At 38.7% G+C, this 23,873-nt stretch overlaps 1 protein-coding gene across 2 annotated transcripts in view; it reads right to left on the reverse strand.

Moving 5' to 3' along the window:
* PJA2 (praja ring finger ubiquitin ligase 2) overlaps window positions 1-23,873 on the reverse strand; it is a 72,735-nt gene that overhangs the window by 10,280 nt on the left and 38,582 nt on the right. For both annotated transcript variants that reach the window (XM_086413369.1, XM_086413370.1), the window contains exons 5-7: window positions 23,512-23,697; window positions 13,636-13,821; window positions 7,548-7,659 (exon numbers count right to left, since the gene is read on the reverse strand). In XM_086413369.1, coding sequence (XP_086269495.1) covers window positions 7,548-7,659; window positions 13,636-13,821; window positions 23,512-23,697 — 484 coding nt within the window. The remainder of the gene's footprint in view (window positions 1-7,547; window positions 7,660-13,635; window positions 13,822-23,511; window positions 23,698-23,873) is intronic.

Below are 23,873 nucleotides of genomic sequence, written 5' to 3' on the forward strand. Positions count from 1 at the left end.
GGAACAGGATTCTGCCTGATGGTTAACACTGTGTAGCCTTGGATGGCAAGCACAGTCTTTTGTATACTCCTCATAACCTAGCCTAGGTACTTCAGCAACCATCTTTTCAAAAAGAATTTGAGAAGACTTACAACAGAGTATAGGGCCAAACCACAGTCAGGACTGAAAAAGGAAAAAGCAAAGGAAGGTTTTTTGTAAAAGTTAATAAACACAGTTAATAGCACTGAACCCCAAGTTTGACTCTGGATTTGAAACAGACACTGCAAAAAGAAAAACAGTGTGCCGGTAACACAATTGTTGCCTCTCAGCTCCAAATTCACCTTTCATTTCCTTTCTGTGAAAACAGATCTGGGCCTTTGAAGTGTTCCTCCTCTGTCTTAGGCTCAGGCAGTAGAGCGAGTGTGCTGGAGAGACTGGGGGAAAGGACTGCTGCTTAGTTCCAGCGGGCTTGCCCCCAGCAGGGAGAAGAATTTCCTGTCTCTACCCCTACCTTGGCCTCTGCACCACAGGGCTTCTGCCCCGGCTCCTCCCGTGAGCGGCTTCCCCAGCACCTGGCTCCAGAAGCACACGCACTCTCCCCAGTGCCTCACAGCTGCAGGGGGAGGTGCCTGCAGCCTCCCCCGGTACTCATCTTGGTGGTTTTATAGTAGGAGTGCTTCCCTGGGAACAGCTTCTCCAGCACTCCAAAGCCAGATTTTTGCCAAAAACCAGAGGGCAGATTTCCAGCAAGTTCTGCCAGCCAAGCCGTACAAACACTTGTCTAAGAACCACAGCTGTGTCCTTTTCAACGCCGTCTGGATCTTAACCCTGCGGGCAGAGTGGTAGAGTGCTTCGTCTCAGCCCTGAGGCTATCCCTCAAATCTGCTATTCCTGTATTCCTCAGAATTCACTGTACTCGGGCCTCCCACGTGGCACAGTGGTCAACAAGCTGCCAGCCAATGGAGAAGCGGGTTCGATCCCTGGGTCAGGAAGATCCCCTGGAGAAGGGAAGGGCACTCCACTCCATTATTCTTGCCTGGGAAATCCCATGGACAGAGGAGCCTGGTGGGCTACAGTCCATGGGGTCACACAGCATCAGAAACAAGTGCACACACATGCAGCCTAACTGTAGTTCGTAATTCTTATCCTACTCAAATTACTGTTTTCTTTCTTGTGACTGAGCCCAGACTGACACAGAACTGGTATCAGGCGCGATCCCATGAAGGAGGAATGGGACTGGTGTGGCGGGACCTCTCTGCTTGAGCTCAGTGCTGAAAGCCTTACCAACTGGAGTGGGATGCTCTCAAGGCACAGGCTGCAGCGGCATCAGAACTGAACTATCTGTGGTGGAATGCGACCACACGCCAACCCAGCGCGTGTGGGGAACCAGCTGTCTGCCCACCTGACCTTACGGCATAACGGTGATTATAAAAGCCGTGACGTATGATGGACCCTTCCCAGTGTGTCTGCAGGCTGACAAGGAGAAAAGCACAAACCCGAGCCCACTAACTTTCAAAGGGAAGCACAGTATGAGAACCAGAGTGTGCCCATGACAGCCCTGGAAAAAAATCTCTGATTTCTAAAAATCAAGCATACATTTTAAATTAATTCTAAGTCTTGTCAAGTTTCTCAAAAAGTATACCACTAACTGGTTAAGAAACAGGATTCTAAAACTCAGAATGAGGATATGCGGTTGAATTCAGATGTAACTGTTTTGAATCCCCATTTCACTCTTGAGTCTCCTTTACCAACAGGAGCGGCTGACCATCCACAAGCCTCTTTCCTCTACTTGAACATCCTGTAGAGGGATAACTGCATACAGGGCCCACATCTCTTAGTACTTCTATCCCCAACAGTAAAGTTACCAGAAGACCACAGCAGCCAGAAAAGGCAAGATGACTGAGGACATGAGACTCCTGAGAGCCGTAGGCGTGGGTCTCACCACCAAGTAAAGAATCCTAACCAGGCAGATCCCTTGCTGAAGACAGGGAGAATAAGGGAAAAGGACACTGCAGCTGTCAATTACAGCCTGTTACCAAACACAAAAACGAGGACCAGCGGCTCTGCAGGCACTCCATCTGCTTGGTGTATGTTTATGTTTATCTGCATCTAACCATTTTTCCATCTTTCCCATTTTTATTTTATACAGCAGTCAGCTTTACAATTTAATCTTTATGTAAAAGAACATTTAGTATGACTGACTTAACCTGTGGAGTCATTAACATAGCCAGCAATGAATGCAATGACTCTTGGGGCTCTTCATCTGCTCATCGGGGGAAACACTGAAAACTTCTGTTGTATCTTGTTAGACAGAAACATAACTGTTGTGTACTGGATGGGAGTCCAAATGTTTGTTGAAAGGGGTATACAGAATCCAAGCAGTCAAAGATATATGGACTGCTCCAAAGACCAATGATCATTTCTCAGATCTAAATTCACTTCTTTTATAAGCTCTGTGAAAATGGATTTGGGCCATTTAAGTATTCTCCCTCCTGACAGCTACCATGATGTCAAGCTTCATTCACAGAGACTGCTGAAGAGACGGAGCAGCAGGGGAAGCACTTTGCTCCTGGTCCTCGTGAGAAGCCCACCAGCTTCTGGGGCACAAACAGCCTTCTCCAGCAGCAGACTCCCACAGTGCACACAGCTTCTCCAGCACCCAGCTCTTGCAGGGCACGCGGCCATCAGGCTTCCCCCAGCCCCCACCGCAGACACAGCGTTCCAGTCAGACATCACCCTCCAGGGCTGATCTTCCCCAAGTTCTGCCAGCCGAGGACCGCAGTGACTTCTCTGCTATTCACTGAGCCACAGCTGTGCCATCTCCACCAAGGTGTGGATCCCAGCCACGGAGCAAAGTGCCAGCTCTCCCTTAGGTGGTCCCGGGTGGTGGCTGCTCCTTGTGCGTGCTTTTTCTATATTCTGTAGAACGATCTTTGTTACTAAACACTCCCTTTTCATTCTAATCCCTTGTTACAGTGGTTTTTACACATATTAAAATTTCAGGTATTTATTAGCACTACAAATTGCAGTCATCAGAAAGGAATAATGAACCCAGTGACACAAACGTGTATTAAAGCATAGTTAACCTGAATAACCTCCCCAAATGGATCTTCCTATAAATAGAATCCCTTCTTTTTGTTTATGTGTAGCACAGATGAGCTCTCTTTATATTAAAACTTTCCCATAAAGAAATAGGGAAATGGAAAGTAAGAGCCTGTTACTTGTCTCTTCTTTCTCATGAGTAACTACAGCTGCAGTCATGAATGTCCTTCAATTCCCTATCTACTTCTCAAGGTAAACTCTGTAAGTACTCATCTGTAAATTTCAATATATGTAAAAATAATTTATTGTCTTGGCACTTACATATATTTAAGATGATCTGGGGTCACTTATAAGCAACAAGTGCAAGAAAGACCACTTTACAGCCACTGCTACGAAAATCCATAAAAATCTGTCTACACCTTAGTACAATATATATTCAAATGTTAGCCCAAGTGTCAGAAACGCAACTAGATGGCCTAAACAGCCTTAAAGCAGCACAATCCTTTGTCAGCACAGAATCTAGTTTCTAAAGAATAAAATAATTTAGCTTTTAAAGAATGGAGACTTATACCAAATCATTTATTATGGACTTTAAATGACTAGTAATTCCAGATTAGTGATTACCATTAATTCATGATGTTAGATGATTACCATTTGGCTGGCTGATCATCTGAAGGCATCTTTGAATACAGCCATTTACTGAGAGCTTATGATGATACCAGGTATTTTTCTAAGTGCAAAACTTTGTTTTTCCCATTTTGTAGATGAGGACCTACAACTTAAAGAGGTTAAGTCAACTATCCAAGGTCACACTGCCTAAAAGAGTCACTCTAACTCAAAAGTCTCTGCGTTTATCTCATCTACCACCTTTCTAAGGCCTACACCCCAGTGTATATGAAGTGCTCTGTAAATATGTGAGGATTTTCCTCAGGGCTTATGGGTATGGAGAGTCTTAAAAGACCAAATTTCCATTAACTTTCTTATGTAATCTTTCTTCAAAGGAATCTGCCTAACAATGCACCTCCAATCACAGTATCATGCTGGCTCTCCTACTCTACATTCCTTTTTTATACTCACCTTTTTTTCCACTTTATAAATAAAAGCATACTACTTTCCCATTCAGAGGGGCAATCTGAAATACTGGGGTCAAACTAAACTATAATGACTGAATAACAAACCTTTGTGGAGGACTTCCAATTTTCCATTTTCAAAAAAAAAAACTGAAGGAGGCTCTCAACAAGTTTTGGGGATTTTGGCAAATACCTTAGAAGAATTCAGTGACAATGCTATGATAAACTCCTTCCATCCCTACCAATTGATTTATCTGAATAAGGTTTCTCAACCTTCATTCTTAAAGATGAAAAGCAGAAATAAAATTCATGCTGACTTACGTCTCACTCTATAAATAAATTCACTCAATCAGGAAGGTAAAAAAAGCCTCCATGTCATTAAGAGATGCATTTCTAATGAAAGTTTACTTTATGTTTAAGTAATTATATATAAAATTTGTATGTAAGTTTGCTCTTGATCAATAGCTACCACAAACAACTTTAACTCAATCTACATCAGTTTTTTTTTTTATATTTAAATTCCTGAAGATATTTTTACTGCAAACTGGTATAATAGGTTAAATAATATTACTTAGGTTTTATGCTAAAAGTCTTTAGATGTCAATGTCAAGATGTACAAAGGAATGCTTAAATTTTGGGGAGACTAAGTAAAAAGTTTTAATACCACTGTTTCAAACAGTTAAAAATTTTAAGTATTTTGCCCTATTTCTCACTCAAATCTGAGAAAGATATGAGGCAAATGTTTATTGCCAATGTATTAACCAATAGCTACTACGCAAAAAGAAAGGTCAGTCTAAGTATTGGAAAAATAACAGAAATGAAAACAACCACTGCCAAAAAGAGACAGGGTTGCTAAGCAACAAAAACAAAAGCAAAGCACTCAGTTTGCTTGTTATTCATACTTGTTTTTCACTTATTTACAAAATGTTAATGTTAAACCTAAAAGGAAAAATCCTCTATTATACATTATATCAGTTCATTTTTCAAAATGATTAAGTAAGTGCACGCTAGACCTAGGAAAGTAGATTTCTCGAGACTGACAGGAAGAAGGAAGTGTGCTGGTTCTCTAGGAGTGAAATATGTCTCAGTCAACTCCAAATAAAACAAAGCTGAGCACTCGATCTGAAGAAGCGGTTATGCTGTGGGGAGAAGGGAGACACTTAACGCCGTTGATCTGAATGAACCAGGAGGACGGATGGGTAAGAACGACTGAGAGTGTGCAGCCACAGGGCTTCCCTGAAAGCAGAGGGCGGCAGTGAGAGAGTCTAAGCTCCCTGGGCGTGCGATGCTCTTTCCCCCCTCATGTATTTGCTGCGCAGCTACTGCCTTTACCCAGCATGACCCTCGTGACAAGCCTCTCTGGCTCTTCTTTCAAGATGCCAAACGTCACGTTTCTCATTAATAACAAATAATTAAGTTTTTAATTTTCAAAACTTCTTTCTAAAGATATTACCACATTGTAGGAGATCATAAACCACTAGCATAATGGGAAAAAACTATTTAAGCACTGCAAAACCAGACTCCAATACTGATGTATTCCATGTGGTCACTTAAAATTTGTTTAACTCAACGAAGTTAGTAATCTTTAATCTTTACATATTCTATTTCTGATGCAGGTTATCATGCTGTGCCAGTATTTCCGTGTCAGAATTTGGCAAGGCAAGTTATATAACCTGGGAAAAGTCCTAAGAATATATAATTCTGTCTCATGATGTTCTAACTTTTCTTCTAGTATATAGTATTTCCCCCCCTTCCAGTTTTACTGCAATATAATTGATATACAGTACCATGTAAATCTGATGTATATAGCATGATGATTTGACAGAGACAACATTATGAAACCATTATTTCAACAAGTCTAGTCAACACCCATCATCTCAATAGATGAAAAATTAAAGAAACAGAAAAAAATTATTTCCTTGTGATGAGAAATCTTAAGATTTACCCTCTTAACAATTTTCACATATAATGTCAGTATAAGCAGTGTTAACTACATTTATCATGTTGTACACCACATCTCCAGTAGTCATTTATTGTGTGTTGCTGCTGCTGCTAAGTCGCTTCAGTCGTGTCCAACTCTGTGCGACCCCAGAGACGGCAGCCCACCAGGCTCCCCCATCCCTGGGATTCTCCAGGCAAGAACACTGGAGTGGGTTGCCATTTCCTTCTCCAATGCATGAAGGTGAAAAGTGAAAGTGACATCGCTCAGTCGTGTCCGACTCTTAGCGACCCCATGGACTGCAGCCCACCAGGCTTCTCCATCCATGGGATTTTCCAGGCAAGAGTACTGGAGTGGGGTGCCATTGCCTTCTCCACATTTATTGTGTAACTGGGAGTTTATGCTTCTGACTGCCTTCATCCAATTCCTGCTTCCCCACAACCCCTAGCCTCTAGTAACCACAAACCTCATCTCTTTTCCTGAGTTTGTTTGTTTTCAATGTATAACTGACCTACAACAGTGTATTAGTTCACTAGTACACTACCAACATAGTGATGGGGCATTTCTATACATTTCAAAACGATCACCACGATGCACAGTATTTCTCCCATAATCACTTTGAGAAAAACATACACTATAAAGAGTAACTAAGAGCGATATCTCCGTGGACGACGACACACACCTCAGTGACGCCAAAGCAGAGGGAACCTGTGTGTACACGTGCGTGTGTGCGTCGTGTGCAGGTGCACAGGTCTGTCTCTATTTCCTACTTTTCAAATCTAGTCTCATGGGGTTTCAAGATAAGATACCATTACAGTGTTCCTGAAAGTCCTCTTTTTGACTCATTCGTGTTATTACCATTCCTCCACTGGAAATCACCATGGAGACAGTGATTAAAAGACTTCTTAACAACGACATTCACTGGTGCAATGCAAGTTCCCAAACGTGAAAAAGCTTGGGCTTTCAACCACAGGCAAATACAATTCTGAAGAGCTGTTTGTGTTTTGGTCAAACAAGGCAAAGAAGGCAAGACAAAGAAGCACACAGTGTGCGTGTGTGTGAGCCTGTGCACGCGTGTGGGGATGAGGGGAGTGAATTTTCCAACTGCATTAAGCAGCTAGATAGATTCAGAAGCCATACGAACCAAAAAAGGGAAGTAATTTGAAATGTATCTTTAGATATCTTTAATTTCATTTAACAAATATACTTGTGTGTATGTGTATAAAAAATATTCAGATTCACAGGCCTGTATAATTCAATAGAAGAAGTGTATTTCCTAAATGTAAACAAAACAAATACTATATTCTGCAGTAGATATTGGAAAATACTGTAATTTCAGGCAAATGGGCAGGACGTCAAGTATAATTTATATACACACACTGAACCACTACTCAGTAATTGTTATTATATTGGCAAGAAAATTATTCACCTTTTCTTGAAAGCAGTTTAGTAAAATCTTTAATTTTTATCACTGTGCATCCCACCCACCATGTATGGGTACCAGAGCACTAAAATACCTCCATAGCCTGGGCTAAGCGCTCTTCCAGTGCCATGTAAGTGAGGAACTGAGGATCCACGTAAGAAATAGCTTCAGCAACTCCAAGTCCATCTGCGAAGCCATCAAACAAGCTGGGGAAAAAAAAAAAGTACAAGCGTGATTTGGGAAATCTTAATGGTGAAGACATAATTATACATCAGCATACTGACAAGCCAGTAAACACACAAGCAGAAAACCTTAGAGTATTTTAATATAACCTTACGGGGTGAGGGGCGAGAAGAACCCAACAGGAAATTAAATGCTGGGTGTAAGGAGTTAAGATACCATTCCCATCCCTAACAGGCTGCCACACTCACTGCACAAAGTTTGTAAGAAAATTCTCTGCCGTTTCTAGTTCTAGTTCTGGGAACCGTGTATGGCTGGGATAAAGGTAATACTTTTTATCTACTAATTCTTTCCCATGTCTTTCCCCTTTATTTTGGTTTCCAATTTGAATTTTGGTGAGAACATGATAAGAATTACTCCATCTATTTTAATTCTATCATTGGTCAAAGCCTCTTTTTCTTCTCTTACCTTGTACTGCTTAATCACTCTGGCTTAAGAATACTTTATTTTCTCAAGTTTTTCTCATTAATTTCTCTTCTATTTTTCTAAGGACTAGGGTTTCTCCCTTATCATTCAGTTTGAAAAAGATCTGAGCTCTTAACTGCTCACTTCTATTACTCTGAAGGTTGTAAGCCACTTGAAGAAAATGTTATGTCTTAATCTGGTTCTCATCTTCTCCCCTCCACCTTTATATATACACAGATTCCTCCCTTTCCTCTAGTTCTTGGAAATACTAAATACTTCAAGATTCAGAAAACATAAGATATTCTCAGTCATCTTTCTAAATCTTGTTCCACTGGAATTCCATCCCTTCGATTATCCTTTCTGCAGATAATTCCTAAGCCTCTACCTAATTCCAAACTCTCTCTTGAGTTCTTGACCTATATTTTTAGTTTTCTGTGGGGCACTTTACCTCAGTGAACTCCTACCACCTCGAATTCAACATCTCTAAAACTGGGCTTATTTTGTCTAGTTAAAGACAAGCTTCTGTTGACCTCCACATTCTTATCAGAAACTGACTATCACAGTGAGTAACACCCAGTGACTTATGCTAGCTCAGAATAGTTATGATGTGCCTCCATTAAAATGACAAATCTATATCAAATATCTAAAGTATTTCTATGAAGAATGTATTAAAGCTTGGCAGTATCTAGAAATCACCAGACATCATATGGTACAAAAGGAACGGGCATTTTCATACAATCACAGATTTTAGAATTAGAATTAAAACTTAGATTACTGAATCCAACCTTCTTTGCACTATTAACTCCTTCATCTATCAGTGAGACATAGGGCAGAGAGGAAGAATCTTGGAGTCAGACAGGAATTTAATGTCACATTCAACTGAATTACTGTTAAACAATATGAAATTTTTATTGGGTTGTTACTGTTTATCTATAAAACAAATTAGATGAGTAAATGCACACAAGTGCTGTGCAGAGATGGCACCAGATTAGGCATTCAAGAAACAGCAGAACCACTTCCTCCATGCAGGAAACACACTGCTTTCTAAGCAGGTGCATGTGGTATAGAAGAACCCTTCTATAGAAGGGTATAGAAGAAGTTTGAAATATATGAATTAAGTGCTCTAGTTCTGCCTGCTGAAGCAACACAAACTATGTCCCCTTTCCTCTTTCAACTGATAAGAATTAATTATCCCCTAATAATTCTTTTCTTGTCTAAGCTAAACAAATCTAGACACTCAGAGTATAATTTGCTTGTAATCTGGTAACTGAAGAACGATCAGTGAACATTAAAAATTCCAGTATTGTTTACTTGGTAAACACCATGGTAACAACTGTCTCAGATAAGAAGCACCAAGGACATTAAAACAAGTAGTTTGAGAGGAAACAGGTTGCCTTCCCACTCAATGCTCATTTAACTATAAAGGTAAAAATGGTGATGAACTCTGAGAGAGAACCTTCACCAAGTGATCAGGATGAAGGCAGTCACGGGACGATTCGCCACCACGTGCCTTCTGACATGCACCGAGAACAGAACCCTGCTCCTGTGGTCTGCCTGCTAACGCCGTGTAACTCACACCTAACTATGTCATCAGACAAAATGAACCTAAGAGTCATTGCCGGAGTCCAGCTCCAGCAGTCAGGGAATCAGCCTTGAAGGGATGAGCAGCATTGGTGAAGAATGAGGTAGCCTCTGACTTGAGGTATGGGGCTACATGTTTATTTCAAGCATCAGGTCTTCTTTTATACTTTGACAAAAGCATTAGGTCAGAGGTTTGACACTTTCAGTTCCACCTCACCCAGATTTATTGTCTCACTGTTGCCCTTCAAACAGAGTTCCTGCTTCAGGGATTCTCAGAATGATGTTTACTTGTGATTACATTGTAACTCATGCTTATGTCTGGGCTGCATACCACATCCCTCAGTTTATTTCTTATCTTTCTAAATCCTGCTTGCCCCTAGTATCCTAAGCTCACTATCTCCTAAAAAGGCTTCTAGCTATTCTTAATTATTCTTAAACCCTAAACTCAGCAAACTTTCTTTGCCATAAACACTCCCCTCACAAACAGGTCTCAGATAACAATCCTTCCCACGGCCTCAAGCTGCGGCCTACGTGCTCATCCTGGAACATTCTTTGTAAAGATCCTTGAACAAATGTCAATGGTTACTTTATAGATTATTTTCTGGGCACAACTGCAGAAGGCTTTGTGCTTTCTCATGCTTCTCTCAAGAACAATAAGCACCTTAACATTCTTTCCAGCCAACTTAACCGAAGAAAGGAAAGAACAAGTCAGACTCACAAAACCTAACTCCTTCATCCCAGAACTGTGCCTGTGGGATGAGGAGAGGGGGTTGGTTGCCTCCATTTTGTCAGTAATGCCTAACGTGGCTCCCGACAAGTCATTCTACAAAATAAGCTGCCTGTACTTTTAAAAATACCAAATTCATAAAAAACTAAGGCTGAGGAAATGTTTCAGATTAAAAGAAACTAAAGAAAACATGTTAAGTAATATATCTTAGACTGCATCAGAAAAAATTTCTCTAATGGCATTAGTGGGACAATCATAGATATTTGAACAGGTCTGTAGATTAGAATAGTACTTGTATTAGTGTTGATTTTCTGATTTTTATAATGTTACTGTATAAGAAAATCTTCCCGTTTTAATGAAATTCATTCTAGGTGATTCATAAGTAAAGAGGCAATCATGTTTGCAACTTACTAAATGCGTCAGAAAAAAATATAAATAAAGGAAAGAATGGCAACATGAACGTGGTAAATGTTAATATTTACAGAATCTTAGTGAAAGGTATATGGGAATTTTCTGTACTATTGTCTGCCGTTTTTCTGTAAGTCTGAAATAATTTCAAGAGTTTTAAAAATTCTACTCTTAAACCATAGCCATAAAGAATTAATTTCTCACAATCTAATTAGGTTAATTATTATCATCCCAATTTCTTATTAGGTTGATAATTATTAAAAAATAATAATGGTAACCCAATTTCTAACCAAGAGAAAGCTTAAACTGTTATCAAAGAATAAATGGTACATTTGGGATGTGTCTAAATCTAAAATCTATGTTTTTTGCACATCAACTCCTACCACACAAATCCATGAAACAGTCTCTGGTTATCCTATAGCATTTCTGTGACTTAATGAACATTAACAAACAAGCAAGCAACTTTTGATAGAGGATTTTTTCCATTTTCCTTCAAGCTATAATAAAAAACCAAAGACTTTTTTTTTTTTTCTATGCAGAGGCAAAACTGAAAAGAAAAAAAAAAAAAAAAAAAGCGTTAAATTTTGGAGTTACATAAGAATTGCTGCTGTTCACCATGGCCATTCGTTTAAGATGCCAAAATGACATGCTATTTTAATGTGAAAATCAAACCATATTTTTACCTTATCAACATTTAGCTACTACCACATAAATCGAACAGAATACCACCAAAGCAAATAATGAGGTGTTGCCATATTTAGACAAAATTCAGAGCAGTAACTTCAAAAATTTTGTCTTAAAAATCAAGGCTAAATTGGTTTCCTGGAGAAGGCAATGGCACCCCACTCCAGTACTCTTGCTGGAAAATCCATGGACAGAGGAGCCTGGTAGGCTGCAGTCCATGGGTTCGCTAAGAGTCGGGAACGACTGAGCGACTTCACTTTCACTTTTCACCTTCATGCACTGGAGAAGGAAATGGCAACCCACTCCAGTGTTCTTGCCTGGAGAATCCCAGGGATGGGGGAGCCTGGTGGGTTGCCGTCTATGGAGTCACACAGAGTCGGACATGACTGAAGCGACTTAGCAGCAGCAGTAGCAAATTGGTTTCCATATTAGAAAAAAACAAACTACTTTGAAGCTTCACAACTTGGGAGCAATCAGTAATGTCTTCACAAGCTTCATACAACAGCCATATCCTCTTAATACAACAGCCATATCCAGAATAGTCGTCAATGAATTAGAAGCTTTCAATAAAGACCTCAATCATCTCTTCAAATTTTTACGGGAAACCATTTTTGAAGGTTATTTAGAAATATATTTATCAAGATCTTAAAAAATATCACGTTAGTAATACCATCTCTTATTAATCTGTCCTAAAGAAACAATCTGATGTACAGATCAAGTTTTATTGGTGAAAAATTTACCGCACTATTTCAATAAGGAAATAATCAAGTAAATTTTCATGCTTCTGTAGGATGGAGCATTTATACAGTATTTCTCACATGAAACCATAAGTGTCTCCCAACATGCTCAGATGATGCTGAACAGACAATCCTGCTGAGCACTGTCAGAAATGACTGTGCGTAATGTCATCAGGAAAAAAGTCAGAGTGAGCAAGCTCAGTAAGAGGGGAGTGGGCAGACCTGAAGGAGGGGAGAAGCAAAGGGGGTGCTCAAGGTCAAGACGAGGACCAGGTGAGGCCATTGATTCCATTCTGCTCGGGAAGACAGAAAACAGGTCTCAGAAGAGAGCCTGTAGGATGAATTTCAAACTAACTGTGTGGCTGTGAGGAAACCCCACTTCTGCTCCTGTAGCAGGTCACTGAGGTCTGCTCTGACTCTTCCCCTAGGGAGGGAGAAAAGGGTCAGCGAGGAGAATCATGGAGACACTGCTTCGTGTCTGGAACAATTTAGAGAAGTACAAAGAAAAACATTCAGAAAGAGAGACTGAAGGCACAAAGGAGGCCTTAAAAACATATCACCAGGGGTCTGAATGAGCTTTCCTTACCTTTATTTTTCTAAATTTTCTGTAATGGAATTTTAACTGGAAAAATAAGACAAATTCTTAAAAATATATCTGTGCAGAGAAGAAAATAAGGGTAGTATCAAGCCATAATTTTTTCCAGAAAAAGTAACAAAAACAGAGTAGCTGGAACAAACATTCTCTCTACATCTCAGTCATTATTCCAGAGGGCTGTGCACACTTGAAAAAAAAGTCTAAGTTTATAAACCAAAATAGATAAATTCTGATCATTCTATCACAAGCAGTAACAATTCTATAATCCATTTAATGTATAAGTTACTTTTATTTGAAGCTCACTATTCTTTGCAGCATCAAGTAAATTTAATCCATTCAACATCTCTGGGAAGGTACAACTACATTTTGCAAATACAGAAGGAAAACTACAGTCTTGATTCTTCTGATTCAATCACAGGTTTCGAAATTCAAGTAGTATTCATCATGGACTTTTATTTTTTACAGGGTTATATTAAGTGCTATATTAAGGGGATCAGAACACACAATATATATTTGTCATAAAAAATTTCTTAACACCAAATTTAAAAGTGAGAAACCTCAAACAAGTATATAACTAGGATACAAGGTAAGCATCCGTAGAGTTAATGGTCAAAGAAGGAAGAGGTCAATGACTAGAGTTCATGTAGGAAGCAATATCTGAAATGAGCTTGGAAGGAGAGGAAGACTGACAGATGAGAAAAATCAAAATATTTCTTAGGTATCAGAGATGCAGTTTTCATAATTTAGAATCATGAACGAATTCTACTCAGTCAACAGTGAGCACGGTACGCACTGTGCTACATACCTCCAGTCCACATCCAAGTCTTCACTCACACTGGAGTCATCCTCAAGGTTATTGTTACCATCCAACATGAAAGCTTCTGGCTGTGCAAATTCATTAGCGGGCTCATTCCCTTCATCACTGCTGCTTTCATTGACTTCATTATACTGTAACCAAGGAATTTCTCCCTCTTCCAAGGATGTTTGTTCCCTAATGCAAACATTTTCATGGAAGAAAAAATATTATGATTTTAAAACATATCATAAATTTTTTCTTTAAAGAGCTCTCTTAGTGCAAGTAGATACTTCATTTGAATTCTAAATTCTTGGTACTTACATGATTCTAAAAAATCTGCCTTCTTTAGATGTGAATCTGTTTATTTGATATGTATTATCTATACTCTCACTATTTTCTTTTTGCAGGAGAAAAGTAAGAAAAACTCACCCTAGGTAATCTGAATCGTTAAGTCCCGATCTTGAGTAGCTCCCCTCAGTTACAGTAAGGCCACGTTGCTCAGCCTGGCCTACAAACCCTGCAAAGCAGGAGCCCGCCTCTGGGCATGCCACCCCGACCCCTTCATTGCTCTCCCGCTGCTCTCTCCCCTCCTGGAGCTGTGGAGCTCAGCCCGCCTTGCGGACACCCCCTCCACGTGAAAGGCTCCTTCCACCAGGCATGTGCACGGCCACTCCCCTGCCTGCTGCTCAGACCATAGGCACTGTCGCTGCTTCAAGGGAAGCCTGCGTGACCACTCATTTTAAGCAGCTCACCAGCCACTGCTGATACAGCATTCTGCTTATTCTCCTTATAGACCTTCCTTTTACTTATCATTTTCTTATTTACTATTAGTCATTCTTCCACTAGAAAATAAGCTAACAGAAACAGCGGTAGACAAATCAACGACACAGATAAAGAAAAGAAGAAAAATGAAAGTAGGGGAAAAGAGCACTTGATAAATGACACTGAGACAACTGGGAACACACATGGGGGAGGGAGGGACGTTACATTTTGATGTCATTATTTAGCCTTAAATAAATTCCAGATCTATTTTATAAAAATGCATGCCTGCCTTCAATATCTCTAAAAAACACAAGTACTAGAAGAACCACAAGAGAAATTTCCACAAAAATCTCAGTGTTGTTCTAAACATGATGCAAAATTTTGAAGCCAAAGATAAACTGATTGCTAAATTTCACAACATACACACTGAAGAAAATGCTCATGGAAAAGCCAAAACACCAAGAACTTGGACGTGAAGACCAAACTGAGGAAAATTAATAATTATAATATATAAGAAAAAACAGCATTTCAAGGCTGCAAACACTGAACAAAAGCTACTTTCAAATTTACAAATAAGACAATTATACTGTTAGAATTTTCTTATTCATTTTATTTGACAAAAAATACCTTTTAGCATACCAAAAGGAGGTTAAATAATATAGTCGTAGCAAAGTTTCATTTTAGTTTGGGTTTAAGATGAGAAATGTTGTACAACAATTTATGTATCTCAACTTGAAGAACAGCTAATTAGAACTCTATTCATTGTAATGTGCAAATTTAACTTTAGGGATAAAAACATTTATGAAAGAGATGTAGACAATGCCCACATATAAGAAACAACACATTTTAAATATAAAGAAACTATCTCCTTCTATACCTAAATCCATAAATGTTTAATTTCTGCTCCTCAACTACACTTCATAATAACATACTTATATGATTCAGTCTAATAAAACGAGAGAAATGAGCATACCAAAATATGCTTATTTTGTAAAGTTTTAATGTCTCATACATAAAGACAGTACATGCTTTCTTGTGCATAATTTAGTTTCAGTAAAATTAAGCCTCAAACAGTTTTAAAGTACAGATCAAACTAAAAATCCCTGCACAGCAGACCTCTCTTCTCAGCTTTCTGAGAGTACCTGGCACAGTGTCCTCTAACTCTCCTGGGACTCACTTGCCTCCCCCAGACTGGCAGCTTCTCAAGGGCATAACACGTTGTTGTGTCTCCTCATTACCCTGGAGGAGGGCATGGCAACCCACTGCAGTGTTTCTGCCTGGGGAATCCAATGGACAGGGGAGCCTGGTGGACTTCTGTCCATGGGGTCACAGAGTCGGACACGCCTGAGCGACTGAGCCCAGCGCACACATTAGAGCCTTACTCCCTGTAACATGTGCTTGACACTTAATAGGTTCTCTCTCTGTGTTGCAAATATAATAATAAACCCTTGAAAAATAAATATTTTAAAAGTCAAATAATTTAGAGATTAAGCCTAGAATAGTCCTTGGAAATGTCTGTTATTTCAATATACACCTACAAGAAGTACATTTCTTTTTATTATACGGCTATCAAAATGACTGTTACGCTGTAATTCAGATATCTAACATAAAACTCAAATACACAGTTGAAAATTATTCAGTACAAGAAATATTAATTTATGAGTTTTTTTAATTCAAAGAAGAAAACTAACATAAATTATTCTGAATCTAAATGATAATGTCATTAATACTCTTTCAACTTTATAAATAATCCTTGGCTACATATTTTGTTTAAACATTTGTTTCTCTCTTTCACAACTCATTACAAAACAGCTGCAGAAACAGAAAATAAGTGCTATGTGGCATACGCTCTCAACATGTTACACAAAGGCCATTCACCATTTAACAAGATCGATCAGGCTAGAAGAGTGGCACTGTGGTTGGACGGAGTTGGCCTGACAGTGTAACAAAAGGAATTTTGATCTTTAAAAAAAAAAAAAAATTGAACAACAGGACACCAGAAGTACCCAGGACCAGCTGTTGCCTCCCCAGAGCTACAATGCAGGAGTCTCTGATCCTAGAGGCCCTCTTCCTGAGCTCTGGATCATACCTTCTCAAGAATCTCACTTACCTTTGCTCTAATCATCAGTAAGTTACTTTCTCCTTGAACATTCTATAAGCAAACAATCATGCTTCTAGGTTTTTAGGGGTGAGGACAACCCTTTTCTAGGCCTAAAATCCACGTGGAATCTCTTCCTTTTTGTAAAGAATTGGGTATCTCCATTTCCTCATCTTCAATTCCCTTTATTTTTTAATTCCTTTTTTTTCCAAATGCAAAACATATACAACCTATTTTAGTTATATAGTATATTATACTGAACAATCAGAGCCAGCCACCCAAGCCAGGAACTAGAACATCAGCACTGACTAGCACACACCTTGTGTTCTATACTTTCTCTATCCCCTTCGCCTGACACTCCAGAGCAAAGTTCAGTTCAGTTCAGTCGCTCAGTCGTGTTCGACTCTATGCGACCCCATGAATCGCAGCACGCCGGGCCTCCCTGTCCATCACCAACTCCCGGAGTTCACTCAGACTCACGACCATAGAGTCAGTGATGCCATCCAGCCATCTCATCCTCTGTCATCCCCTTCTCCTCCTGCCCCCAATCCCTCCCAGCATCAGAGTCTTTTCCAATGAGTCAACTCTTCGCATGAGGTGGCCAAAGTACTGGAGTTTCAGCTTTAACATCATTCCTTCCAAAGAAATCCCAGGGCTGATCTCCTTCAGAATGGACTGGTTGGATCTCCTTGCAGTCCAAGGGACTCTCAAGAGTCTTCTCTAACCACAGTGCAAAAGCAGCAATTCTTCGGCGCTCAGCCTTCTACACAGTCCAACTCTCACATCCATACATGACCACTGGAAAAACCATAGCTTTGACTAGACGGACCTTTGTTGGCAAAGTAACGTCTCTGCATTTCAATATGCTATCTAGGTTGGTCATAACTTTTCTTCCAAGGAGTAAGCGTCTTTTAATTTCATGGCTGCAGTCACCATCTGCAGTGATTTTGGAGCCCCAAAAAATAAAGTCTGACACTGTTTCCACTGTTTCCCCATCTGTTTCCCATGAAGTGATGGGACCAGATGCCAAAGTACCATCATGTTAATGCTGTTTTCATTCCATTGCTTCTGAAAGATGTTTTCACTATTTTTTTATACTTAAATAAGATATTTACTACTGCCTGTTTTTAAACTTTATGAAATAGGTATGATACACATTTTCCCAGGAATGGTTATTCTCTCTCAGCATTCTATCTTTAAGATTCATCCATGTTTCTATATCTAACTATGGCTCATTCATTACCTCTGCTGTGTAATACTCTATGTATGAATACATTAATTTTTCTTATTAATACTTGGGTAATAATATCCACCTCAACAAGCAGCGTGTAGGAACTGATTCACATCCTCCAAAACACCCGATGCTGCTGATACAATAGGTGATTAAAAGAAGACGCCCCCTTGTGACCCCTTTTTTGTTGTTATTTTTTGGCTGCACCACACAGCATGTGGGATCTTAGTTCCCCGACCAGGGACTGAACCTGCACTCCCTGCATTAGAAGCACAGAGTCCTAACCACAAGACCACCAGGGAAGTCCCCCTCCTTGTGTTCTTAATGCACACTCCCTGATTGCTAATGATCTAAGCATCTTTTGATATTTTTAATTCACCGTTAATAGTTCCCTTCAGTGAATTATTTGCTCAAGGTTTGATCATTTTACAATCAGACTAAGTTTTGCTTCCTGATTTCTAGCTCACTATGCACTCTGCACATTAAGACCTTATACTGTACGTACAGTTTCCTAATTTGGTTCTCTCCTTTTCTATCTTTGTTATCTTTTATTAATCTCCCATCCTGCCATGCTAACATTTCCTCCTCATTGGCCATAGAAATGGTACACTTGTCTTACTCCTGATCTTAAGGGGGAAGTTTTTTTTAATGCTTCTTTATTGAAAATCATTTCTATTTTTTTAGATAGGTTTTATGAGGAATCTATCTCATAGGAAATTCTGTTCTGATCTTAGTTTCTGAATTTTTATCATGATGAGATGCTGAACATTACAAGGTTTTATGAGGAACCTATCTCATAGGAAATTCTGTTCTGATCTTAGTTTCCGAATTTTTATCATGATGAGATGCTGAACATTACAAGTGATTTTTTTTTTCCCCACATAAAAAAAAAATCTACAGAATCTGTCATTTGAATTTTCTTCTGTATTTTGCTAATGTGGTGATAACATTGACAGGTATTCTACATGAAACTACTTTTACATACCTGGAATAAACTCAAATTGGTAACTGAATTTCACCTGTTAAAAAAATACACTTAACAAATTCAGATTTCCAATAATTCTGTTTAGGAGTCTGATGTATACTTTAATGAATTAAATAAGCTTATAATTTCCTTCATACACTCTTTTGGTACTAGGGTTATACTGGCCTTATTTGAACGACTTGGAGAAATAGTTCTTTTCTCATTCTCTTGAAGAGTAGTATGATATGACCTTTGAAAGTCTAGAGAGAATTTAAGACAATTCAGCTCTAAAACCATTTGGATCAGTTGTTTTCTCCATGGAAAGATGATAAACCACTGATTACATATCTGTAATAGTTACCATATTATTTAGGGCAGTGATGAATTCTATTTTTCTAGGAATTTGTCAACTTCTAAGTTTTCAAATGCACTGATCTAAGTTCACAGTGTTCTTGGTCCATACGACCTTCACTGGTTTTGCAGCTCTGCCCCCATCTGCATGCCCACATCATTCATCTGTGTCATCTTCATTCGCCTAGTGCAATGTCTTCTTGTTTGTATCAGCTTCTGGCTTCTTTAATTCTCTCTACTGGTATTGTTTTCTAATTACGTTGACTTTTGTTCTTATCTTCTCTAACTCTGATTCTTATCTTACCTTAGTTTATTTATTCTAATAATCCTTTTCTATGCATAGCTACTCCATCTTCAGCTTTTGTTTTTTTTTCTAACATAAGTATTTATAAAGATAAATTTACCTGTAAATATCAATTTCATTATAATCCCACAGTTTTTGATTGGTGGTATTTTCATTATCATTGAGTTGCATGCTTTTTAAACTTCTAGTATGATTTCTTCTTTGTCCTACTGGTTTTTCAGAAGGACAGATAATTTCAAATGCAAAGGGGGTTTTATATAACATACATGTATTATTTATTTATAAAATTAATTACATTATGGTCAGAGAAAATGGTCTGCAGGATACTGATTCTTCGAAATGTGTTAATCTGTGCTTTGCAGTCTATAGTACACGTTCACTTTTTGTGTGTTTTTGTATTCCACACCATGCAGTGTTCATTAAACCATGTTTAAATGAGTTGCTCAAATCTGCAATTAATTTTTTGTATCCATTAATTAGAAATTCAGAAAGGTATTTAAAATTGTTCTAATATGACAGACAATCTGTCAATATTCTCTAGTTTGATTAAATTTTGATTTATATCTTTTGAGTCTATTTTATTAGGTACATTCAAGTTTAAACCTGCTACATTTTACTGGAAAATTGGACTTATTACGTAGTGACCGTCACCCTCCCCAATAATGCTTTCTGTCTTTAAGTATACTTTGCTAATGCTAGTATGATTAGTCCATTTTCTTTTAGTTAGTATTTCCCTGAAGTATCATTTTCTGTCCTTTAACTTTCAATCTTTCTGTATGCTAATGCTTTAAGTGTGGGTTTTATAAACAACATTTAACTTAAAAAATCTAACTGATTTGAAGCTTTATCTTCCACAAGCAGGGAGTAAACAGTTCATATTTGTTACAGAACTTTTTCTCAAGTGCTTTTTTTAATCTCTATTTTTCTTCCATGTTTTAAGGCTTTTTTTTCCTTTCTTTATTGTTATTTGGATTGACTTTAAATGTTATTTTCCCATGTCTCAAGTTTCTTTTTTCCTTGTATACAGGTTTCTAACACATATACTCTGTATTTATTCTTATAATGGCTATCCTTAAAATTTTACCGTACAAATTTACCTTATGTCAAAAGTTAACTTTCAGACCTCTCCCAAACTATACACTTCAATGCTGATCTTTTCCATCAACTGAAACACTACTGCCGTACAGCGTATTAGTTCTGCCCTTCTCACCAACTGCCTTCTGTTTTTTAAAATCAAATTACTGCATTTTTTATTACAGGATACTGATGCAAGCACTAGATGACTTCCTATGTGTTTCTGTTTGTGCTCATGTATCTGTACATCTAACTACAATTCAGGACACTTTCCTTAAGCTTATAAGCTAAATATCCACGTGTCTCCTGCCATCTACAATGCATGTCTAACTCACACTTAAAATTCCAAAAAGGGGTTCCTACTTTCCAATTCTCTCCCCAGGCTTCCTCATCTTAGTCAATGACATTAATGTCTACCTACTGCTCAAAATACCCAGTCATAATTGACTGATTTATCCCTCATCTCATATACCAATTCATTCTAATATTTATAACTCAAAAATAGTCCCAAACTTGTTTACCTTTTAAAATTCTCACTATCAGATATCCCCTCACAGCCTAACTCACTCTTACCTTCTTTTTTACTTTAGTCCCTTTCCAATTCAATCTCCACAAAGCTGTTTGATCTTTTAAAAATGTGTGTTAAATCAGTTAATTCTCCACACTTAAACCCTCACTGCTCTCTGAATAATTCCAGCTGCTGTGTGTTCTTCAGCCTGGTTCCCGCCCACTCCCTCTCATCTTGCTCTCTGTCGCTCATCTGCTTCAGCTCCGCTGTCTTCTGGCATGCCATGCCCTTTCCTTTTCAGCACCTCTGCTCTCATCGTTCCTACTGCCTAGAAAGCTCTCCCTCAACTGCCAATTCTCATCTTTTAGAACTCAGTTCAGAAGTCAATTCCTAAGAGAAGTCCTCCCTGACCATTCTATATATAAGCACCTGTTAGTTGCTTTATTACATTTGTGTTTCATTCCCTTCACCGTAATTATCAGTTTGTGATTTACAATTATTTCCATCTTACATATTGCCTGCCACCCCCACCATCACGTGAGCTTCATGAAGGAGCTTGGCCTTGCTCACTGATACAATCCCAGGGTCCAGGACAATGCTTACTGCATGCTCAGCACATGGCACACACTGCACGCTCAGTAAATGTTTGCTGCATGACAGTTACACACCAAATATTACATACGAAGTTTTTCACCAATTACATACAAAAAATTTAATACTTAGTGGGAGAATCCCAGGGATGGCGGAGCCTGGTGGGCTGCCATCTATGGGGTCCCACAGAGTCGGACACGACTGAAGCGACTTAGCAGCAGCACCAAGCTAACTAATTGAAGGCAGGACGAGAAGGGGATGGCAGAGGATGAGACGACTGGATGCCATCACTGACTCAATGGACATGAGTTTGAGCAAGCTCCAGGAGCTGGTGATGGACAGGGAGGCCTGGCGTGCTGCAGTCCATGGGGTCGAAAAGAGTCGGACACGACTGAGCGACTGAAATCAACTGAACTGAAACTAATAATAATTAAAGATGATCAAAGTCAGGAAGAGGGGAAAAAACACCTCAACCTACCATTATCAAAACCAATTGTAAATTCCTTTCTTTACAAATTTTCTAATGTTTTTTATTTCTAGATTTTCTTATAGAATTAATCTCAAACTGGAAATTTATATTTTTTGAAAAGTAAAAATTTGATGTTTGTCCAAGTTGAAATAGTTTTTTCCTAAGAAAATATATTTACCAAAATAGATTTCATGAGACTAAATTAGAACCAATTATCATCATAAAGAAATTTTAATTATCAAAGAAATACTCCCTCAAAATAAAATACCAAGCCCGAAAGGTTTCACAAACAAATACCAACAGCCTTTAAAGTAGTAAGAAGCTATTTAAACACCAGGAGACACAATGTATATAAATATATATATATTTATGTACTCTTTTAGCAAAGCGAGTATCAAACTTATCAAGACCAAAAAAAACCACACAAATAGGGAAAATTCACACAGCTCTCAATATAAAAATCCTATGTAAAATGCTGGCAAAAAGAATCTAGCAGCTCATTAAAACAACAATAAACCATGACTATGTGATCATGATGGGCTAATTATAAGAAGTAAGGGTAGTTGAATATTAGGAAATTGAGTAACAGAATAACTGCTCACGATTACTAGGCCAAAAGTGAAAAATCATTATGTCATTTCCATTGGTGCTAACAAGACTTTAAAATTCAACAAACATTCTTACCAGAAACCTATAAAATACAAAATGGGGAAAGTTTCTTTAATGTGATTTAAAACAAAAAAAATTCTTTGTGTATGAGTGTGTATGTATGAAATCAGTCTAAACACCAGCGTCTCTCTTACCCAGGAAATGCTAGTGGAGCAAGAGCTGGTAAGCAATGGCCCACAGCTTATTTCCAGCCTGCCACCTGTTTCCATAAAACAATTTTACTGGAAGACAGCTACACCCATTCATTTACATATTACCTATGGCTACTTTTACACTGCAACAACAGAACTGAGCAGCTCCAATAGAGACTGACACACAAAGCTGAAAATATTCACTATCTAGCCCTTCAGAGTATAAACTTGACAAGCTCTACACTACAGCATTCCCATTAAAGTTAGGAAAACACAAAGATATTTAACATCAACCCAATGACTGGAGATCTGATCCAATGCAATCAGACAGCAACAGTAAAACTTCCCCTTTTACAACTGCCTGTGTCCCCAGGAACAACCACTGACTCCCCCGACGGCCGTCCCTTCCACCTCGTCAGCATCTCCAGAGGAGCAGGTGGCTCTGATTCACTCATACCTGACTTAACCAAAACAATCGTTTAAATGCCCACGGTTTCTTTTAATAAAGCAAAATGGAAACACAGACTGTACTTCAAGAGAAGACACTGTAATTACCAGTATTTTCAAGTTAATTGTTCTTTGGAAAATAACCAAAAGCATAACAAAATTCAGCAGGATCTACTGGTCCTACATAGGGCTTGCAAATGTGATTAACAGCATACCCAACATTTGAATGTGATGCGTAACACTTCATGCAATGCACGTAAAAATCACAAATCCTACTGGTACACACCCTTCCTGAAGAGACAACTCCTGGTTCTCTTCTTCGGGACCACTGCTGTCGCTCTGTAGTTCAGGCTCATTCTCATCTTTCCCTGGCAGAGTCTCCCAGCTTTCATCGCTTGAGGACTGATCTTTTTCTGTACCAGAAAATCGATGAGGCAAAGAAGCAGACCATTCTCCATCACTGCATTCTGAACTGCAAGTTTAGAACAGAAAAAAACTGTCATTACAAGTGTGTTTATCATCTGGAGTGTTAACCGGGCATCATGGTAGAGAATGGACTACTGATGCTCTGTATGTTTCATCAGGAGATGATTCAATTTTAACACATTTTAAAATAGAGATAAATATTCAGCAGAATGTAACACTTTC

This window comes from Bos grunniens, chromosome 7 (genome assembly GCF_055505025.1).
Source record: "Bos grunniens cultivar Pamir isolate PY7600 chromosome 7, Bosgru_T2T1.0, whole genome shotgun sequence".
Classification (NCBI taxonomy): domain Eukaryota; kingdom Metazoa; phylum Chordata; class Mammalia; order Artiodactyla; family Bovidae; genus Bos; species Bos grunniens.